The sequence below is a fragment of the Momordica charantia genome (genome assembly GCF_013281855.1).
Source record: "Momordica charantia cultivar OHB3-1 chromosome 11 unlocalized genomic scaffold, Mcharantia_2.0 BLBB01000011.1, whole genome shotgun sequence".
In the NCBI taxonomy this organism is placed as follows: domain Eukaryota; kingdom Viridiplantae; phylum Streptophyta; class Magnoliopsida; order Cucurbitales; family Cucurbitaceae; genus Momordica; species Momordica charantia.
In genome coordinates, this window is record NW_028275159.1 from 11,780,766 (window position 1) to 11,788,612 (window position 7,847).

At 34.8% G+C, this 7,847-nt stretch overlaps 1 protein-coding gene and 1 pseudogene across 1 annotated transcript; both read right to left on the reverse strand.

The window, feature by feature from the left end:
- Positions 1-2,480: 2,480 nt before the first annotated feature.
- Positions 2,481-4,453, reverse strand: LOC148208120 (serine/threonine-protein phosphatase 7 long form homolog; annotated as a pseudogene).
- Positions 4,454-4,626: 173 nt separating this feature from the next.
- On the reverse strand, positions 4,627-6,517 carry LOC111013502 (uncharacterized). The gene is made up of 3 exons (XM_022287950.2): positions 6,307-6,517; positions 5,232-5,904; positions 4,627-5,158 (listed from the first exon to the last, which is right to left on the reverse strand). Exons 1-3 carry the CDS (start codon positions 6,515-6,517, stop codon positions 4,627-4,629), a joined length of 1,416 nt encoding a protein of 471 aa, XP_022143642.2.
- Between the last annotated feature and the right edge of the window lie 1,330 nt (positions 6,518-7,847).

The following is a 7,847-nucleotide window of genomic DNA, read 5'->3' on the forward strand; positions in this document are numbered from 1 at the left end:
TTTATTGGGGGAACAACGGACCGCGTATTTACGGTTGTTGGAAATTGGAAAAACTGGAAATGTCCAAAAAGGCCAGAAAATTAAACGCCATACATTAAAAAATATAATAAATAAACTAAACCAATTTTTTTATTTTTCGACTCCAACTTTTTATTTTTATCTTTTTTATCCTCATCTTTAGGCTTTCTTTCCAAACTTTCTATTTTACTCCTTCCACTTTCTATAAAAAGTATTGTTTTTATCTTTGCTGATAATTTTTTTATTAATCATTTATCAGAAAATTTAAATCTATTTTTAAACGTGTATATGTATTTATTGAATGGATAAATAATGTCCGATGTCAAGTTTTTTCTTGAATAGGATATTAAAAAATTTAATGACGGTGAACAAAATAAAATTTCTTCTTAATTTAAACTTTGAAAACTCTAAAATATAATAATTGAAAGTCTAAATACTAAAATATGTCAGATCCGAACATAATTTAATAGATTAAAGTACCTATATCCCATCAAAAAATTGTGAGTTTAAACTTTATATAGAAAATCAGAATTTTTTCATATAAATTTTTTACCGATCTAGTAAAAAAAAAGCGAGAAATATATAGATTGGATTTCAAATAATTTTGAATTAATTATTTTTTTTCAATTTTCAATTTTTGACTTTATATAGAAAATCATTTTGGTAATGTTATTGCTTTTCATATAAATTGTTTACAAATTTAATAGAGAAACGTGTTTTGTTTATATATATGATTGTCGGGCCCTCTCCTCGTTCTGCCCGCTAGCGTATTAGGTAGGATGGCTGTCTTCGGGTTTTGCCTGCCCTTTCTCATAAAGAATTCTGGTTTGGCCCGAGAAAGCGCTGGCAACAACAGAAAGGGAGAGGTCCATGTAGCTGCTGCGCCCGCCCCCTTCTTAGTCAATGGGGCAGCAGGTTCGGCATCCACTAGAAAAGAGAGAATCCACTTCAGATAACCAGGCCTCTGCGTGGCAGCGTGTGGAATGGCCGAGAGCGGACCTTTTTGGATATATAATCCAAGTCGAGAGTGGAGTTACAGAAACAGCCGTTTGATGGAAAACGACTTTCACGTTCGGTTCAGAGAGCACTTTTTTCGTTGAGAATTCCTCGTTCCCTTAAGTAAAAAAAGCAAGAAATATATAAATTGGATTTCAAATAATTTTAAATTTAGATTAAATAATTTACGCAAAATTAATGACCATCACTAAATTAATTTATTTTATAAAAGAATTAGAGGACTAAAAAGAAATATTTACAAATTTAATTATAAAAAAATAGGATTTAAAACTTTTTTGTCTTTCTCTAAACGCTTTTTTTTCTTTAGCAAAATGAAATTGATGGCGTCGTTTTACGCGCTGAAAACGCGGACCAAACACGCACTCAACACGCATGGAATCCAACGGCTCATATTCGAAATAGATCTCCACGCTTCTCATCCTCAGCCGTCGATCAATTTTGAGGCCTTTTTCACCAATTATTATCCAGAGTTCCCAATGTAGTACTTTAATTATTGTTCTTTTTTTAGAACATTCTATTTCGGCTTAATTTTCAAGTAGAAGCTTCCAATTAATTTTTGGTTTAAATTTCGATTTACTCGCTTTTGTTCTACTTTGAGTTCCTTAACTTTTAAAATATCTATTTAATATCTTTTGAAAAAAACTAATTGTCTTGGTCCATGAACTTTCATTACTTATTTTTAACGTACTTTATTCGAATAGATGCTCATGTTAATATATTACATTCTTGCTTGAAGTTGTGTTATTAGCTTGTTAAAATCCAAATGAACGTAATGACCAAAATAGTAGATATCCCAAAAGTTGAAATACCAAGATGGAATAAATCTTAAATTTTAGGGGCTAAAATAGGGGTCTTTTTTATTAATATAGTTATAAATAAAACTTATTTTAAAAATATTGTAATTTAATTAAAAAAAATTTAAAATATGGTATGTTTTGAAACTTTTTTTAAAAATATAGTTGTTTTAAAAAAGTGAAGGATCCCACATGGTCGTCTCTCTCTTTTTTTTAACCGTGGTGACGACCACATTAATCTTTTTTATTATATAGCTTTCCAATAAACATAAGGTTTTTTTAATATTATAAATTAAAAATTGAAGTATGTCGCTTTCCAATTTTAACATAAGGTTATCCAATATTTTGGTTTTTAATATTAATATATAATGTGGTTTTTAATATTTAATATAATAAATCTCTCCATTCAATCACTTACCAATTAAATAGCTTTCCAATTTTTAATATTATAAATTGAAGTCTGTCGCTTATCGTGGTTGTTTACAAACCTTATGTTTATTTTTTCTTATATAATCATGAAGTTATCCATGTTAGTTCAAAATTGGAAATTAATATTATAAATTAGAGAACAATGTTTGAAGTCTGTCAATTTACAGTTTATCGATCTAATCCGTTCCACAATGGGGACGTTACGATGTGGCTGACGACGAACTAGTGGTGCCGCTGGTGTCTCATGACTCTCTGTAGGGTCTCGACCCTCCGTAGGGTTGAAGTATTGTCCATGTTCTCCACGTCTACGTCCATGGCCCCCTCCATAGCCATACTGCGGCGGCAAAGATGGTGTGTGATACTGACTAGAACCAGGAGTCGGTATCATGACCATAGGCGTGGACGGACCAACATCATTCTGTGTCTATGTAAATGGTGGAATGTCTTCAACCTTATGATAGATAACTTCAGGTACGAGATCGTCAAGCCCTACTGAAGCATCTTGATCTACTTGACGTCATCCTCTACACCTAGGGCCACGAGCAGGAGTAGGTACTTTGTACATTTGATGAAGGCTCTAAAGATGCCTCCCGCCAACGTTGCACAACGTATTAATTTCGTCTGATGACGAGAAAATACTGATTTGCTGGAAACACGCAGCCTACATGGAAAAAAATTAATAAATATATATTTATTAATTTGAATAATTGTTATAACGAAATAAAAGATTGTATCGTAGCACCAAATGTTGCTCCTTCTCGAGTTATATATCGTCTGGTGATTAACATATACCAGCTCATGTATCCTGGATCGCAAGCACCGCTGTCGTCAACTGGATGATTGATAACAAGAAAATCTCTACGTATGTTCCACCTCGCTACAAAATGTGCAATCTGATCCTGCCATGTGCTATCCCGAATGTCGATGTCATGTATCCTCTTATCCCAGCATGCCACTTCTGGAATTGCTTGTTTCATACCAAATTGTCTTGTAACTCTATCAGGATGATGCCACTCCACAATATGTAAGCATATGAGTGGACTCACAGTCCACCAGACGTTATGTCCATTGACACAAAAGTCGAGTAGGCTTGCAAATTCCTTATCATATGGCTTCCATATCATCTGAATTTGTAATAAAAAATCGTGTAATTAATTATAAATCAATATATATTTTTATATTCTAACATTTAAAAAACGTACCGAGCCTGGTGACGAGGTCCAACATGTATTTGTACTGGATCAAAACATGTGTAGATATTTCTGTAACACAAAATTGATCTCTCCATATACAATAATATTATAGGTTAGTACAACAATTGAATGCGTAAAAAAATTTTAAGAGAAAAATAGGACAATATTTATATCGACATACCGGGCAGCTAATGGTCGACCCACGAGCTCGTGATCTGAGATGTGACGACGCTGTGGAGCCATCGTGGGGAATCGATCCCAAGCCCATACTTGAAGAAGTATAATTGGACCGGCAATGTCACGTGAGTCAGAGCGACACGCTTTGCACAGATTTCGATACAACTATGCCAAACATGCTCCACCCCAACTGAAACGTCTAGCTACCTCGAAATCTGCTAATAGTGGGAGGAACATTAAATGCACCAAGTTGTTAGACTTATCGGCGAATATACTACCACCGATAAGCTGCATAATATAGGCACGAGCGTATCTGACAATGGTTTCCTCATTAGCATCGTCGGCTAGATTACGAAATTAAGAAGCTAGCCAAGGTAGACTCAGCCTAGAGCCTCTGATGTATGCAGCACCTAGAGTCACCCCAAGTAATGCTTGACAAGTGCCTCTCCAAACATAATCGACGCGACCAATAACAGGCTCGCCATCTACTGGTAACCCAAGTTGCACCGCTACATCTTGTAGAGTGATAATACACTCTCCATCAGGCATGTGGAATGTATGAGTCTCTAACCTCCACCGTTCCACAAGTGCAGTAATGAAATGCTAATCTAATTGGATGAATCCCAATATGGCGAATCCGTAAAATCCAGAAACGCGTAATGCAGGTTCAATTAAAGGATGCAATGGGATGGTGCGATCAAATATCGCCTCTCTACATTGGCAGTGCAACTCCTCGTTACACTGACCTTGCCAAACTAGCTCTGATCGATGTCGAGTTTGGTCATACAATACAGATCAATCGATTGGACCTGGGTTTAATTTCATAATCTAATACGATAGATAATCATTAGTTGGAAAATTAAATTTAAATTTTAAAACAATAGTCACAACACAGAGTATCAATTAAATTAAAGGTACAATCACATAGAGTTTTCAATTACATCGACAATTAAACTAACATAAATGATTCAAACTAAAGTTTTCAATTACATCAACATCTAAGAAGGTGCTTCCCGTCGTCTCGAGGGACAACTTCTTTGATTGTGACCAAGTTGATTACAAAGCCCGTATCTTTGTTGAACACTTGGTTCTCTCAAATCCATCTCGTTATGAATACGCGAGCTCCTTGGTCTTCCAGGCAATCTCAATAATGTTAGATCAGGGTGCAATATAGGTAAGTTTGGGTGAGCGATCCAATAATCTTCATGTGGGATTAGCTGAAATTGAGGAGTGTAAGCCTCAGCATACCTTGAAAGCTTGTAAGGATCCTCAATGTAGTCCTCGTAGTTAAAGTTTAAGTGTGAACAAACTGTCATTAAATAAGAACATGGCATGCCATACGTTTGCCACTTGTTGCATGTACATGAACATTCTTCGGCAGTAATTCTCATTATTTGTGTGTTCCCTCCTTTCGAATTGTAATAGTGAAGCCCTGTTTTCACATGAAACACACCTACGACTCGATCATAACTGACTACAGTGTGTTTGGTGGATCTCGCTGCCCATCTAACAAGCTTATCGTAAGCATACCTGTTAAACTTGATAATGTAAGTTAACAACATTGACATAATGCAAGGACAGTAAACAACGCATTAAAAAATACCTGGTGTATTTTTCGTTTCTACTTAAAGCATCTCTTGTCTCCTCCCTCCGCTTCTCGAAATATTTTACGCATCGGTAGACTGTAAGTTCTACCAAGGCAGTGATGGGTAACATCCGAGCTCTTTTCAGCACCCCATTAATACATTCGGAAAGATTAGTTGTCGCCCACTCATATCTACATCCACCATCATGTGATAGGGTCCACTTCTCAATCTCAATGTTGCGGAAGAAATTCATACAAGAGCTATTCAGTAATTTAATATTTTCCACCTCCTTGTTATACTTTCGAATTTGGAATTGAGCACCGGCACGATATACCAAATCTTTCAATTCGGTACACTTGTATTTATGGTTGGAGTTGCTAGAAACATGTCGTAGACAGAATCTGTGATGCGATTTAGGTCCGGTCCAACCATTATCTAGATTATTGACCGCAGAGATAATACCACCATGTCGATCTGAAATTAAACATATCTCTTCATGTGTAACAACTTTTCTTAGGTTTTTAAAAAACCATCCCCAGGTCTGACGACTCTCTTCGTCTACAATGGCAAAAGCAAGAGGTAATAAATGTCCATTTGAATCGACTGATGTTGCAATCAATAGCTTCCCCTTATATTTTATGTAAAGGTGAGTACCATCTATTTGAAGCATGGGGCGAAACTTTTGAAAGGCTGCAATGCAAGGACTGAATGACCAAAATAAAGAATGAAGAATGCCATGACCCGGTTGTCCATAGTTCCTAATTTTCCATTCAACGATTGTTCCTGGATTAGTGTGTTTCAGCATATACATCCACTTTGGCAAAAGTTGATATGACTCATCCCAATTACCAAAAATACGAGCCAAACCTTTTGTTTTTCCTTCCCAGACCCTCCCATAAGGAACATGATATCCAAATTTTTCCTTGATCAGATCTTGAAGTGTCGTAATACTCGTAGAAGGATTAGCTCACACTACATCACAAAATTCTCTACTTATCATATTTGAATCCAATTGACAATGACTTTGATTAAATTCTGAATATACGCAAGAATGTTGGTCCACATACTTTGTAATCTCCCATAAGTTAATACCTTTCTTAAGAATCGCACGAAGTCGCGAATTGCATCCATCTTGCCACTTCTTACATCTAACTGCCCATATAGATGGTGTCGACTCTACAACTTCATAAGGGTGGTGACTCTTTACAGCAAAACGTTTGACGATATGTTGCATAGTTCTTTTATCATTACACATGAACCCCTTGTACAACATATCATTTTCAACTGTCACTGGTCGCAACATGGACTCGTGTTATGCAATACTGTTAACACTGTCCATGTCAAATATTTGAGAAGGGATCTCATGTTCACCATCGAGTTCCAATTCATCAAACTCATCATCTGTCGCTATCCTGAGTTCTATAAACCTATTATTAGCAGTTAAGTCTGTATCTTCATCTAAATTAGTCGTTGGAGGTACAACTAACTCAGGTTCGGGATCAAGATATTGACTATGGTCAAAACATTAGCTGGGTCCCTCGAGATCCAATGATTCAAGAGGGATATCATGTTCACCATCAAGGTCAAATGGGACATTCGTCATATTTCTAATATTCACATATAATTCCACTAATTGTGGACATGACGGTGCAATAGAGAACATTAAATCCAATGCATTCTGGTTCTCTAATGGAATAGGAATGTATTTAATGGAACCCGATGGTGTTTGATTAGGGTGTCTATAAACAAGTTCTAATTTGTTCCTCCCCATATCTAACTTAAGTGACACTCCAACCATTTGAACAAAATGTTCAAACTCAATACCACTGTACACAGTAAAACCTCCACTTGACGGATCATCGTAATCAATTTCATTTACACCATCAACAGTACCTTCATTCATATACAGTACAATCGCCAAACATTTAGCTGTCATTTCAATACTAAATTGGAAAAGGATATCTTTAATTACGTTCCTAATTAAATTTAACTACACCAATCAAATAAATAACCTAAATTTATTAAACATTACGCACATGTATTAAATAAAAAAGCAAATCAATACATATAAACTAATTAAACATTTAAAAAAGATAGTAATTAAGAATTATAATACAGAAATATGCATAATCTTATCATTATAATTACCTACGATTATTTAATAAAATAAATAAATTACATAAATATATACTATTTAAACAAATAAATAATATATTAATTAACAATTAAAAACAATTAAATCTAACTAAACTAAGTTTCATTCTAACACAAAATAAATATATGATTTTATAATTGCCTAAATTCATCTAATAAAGAAATGAATTAAAAATATATGTACGAATTAAACAAATAAATCAGATACATTCACCAATTAAATATAGCACAAAATACAAATAAATAAATAAAATTGAATAATAATAATAAAATAAAACAAATAAAAAGTACCTTAATTCCAAAAAGAAAGGAATGAAGTGGTCTAAATCTAACAAAACAAAATAAATAAAATTAGATTACAAATAGAATAAACAAACAAACAAAAAACGGAAAAAAAAAGGAAGAGGCAGCCGTTCACCGGAGGAGGCGGCGACAGGGGAAGAACGGAGGAGGAGGCGGCACGCCGGCGGCGGGGTAGA

What these genes read in the sequence shown, in the direction of transcription:
- LOC111013502 (XM_022287950.2), bottom strand. Translation starts at nt 6,517, where the DNA reads ATGTTGCGACCAGTGACAGTTGAAAATGATATGTTGTACAAGGGGTTC. An exon ending in TCGTGCGATTCTTAAGAAAG is followed by an intron (nt 5,905 to 6,306) that starts GTATTAACTTAT and finishes CTTGCATTGCAG; the next exon opens with CCTTTCAAAAGTTTCGCCCC. An exon ending in AGAAACGAAAAATACACCAG is followed by an intron (nt 5,159 to 5,231) that starts GTATTTTTTAAT and finishes CAAGTTTAACAG; the next exon opens with GTATGCTTACGATAAGCTTG.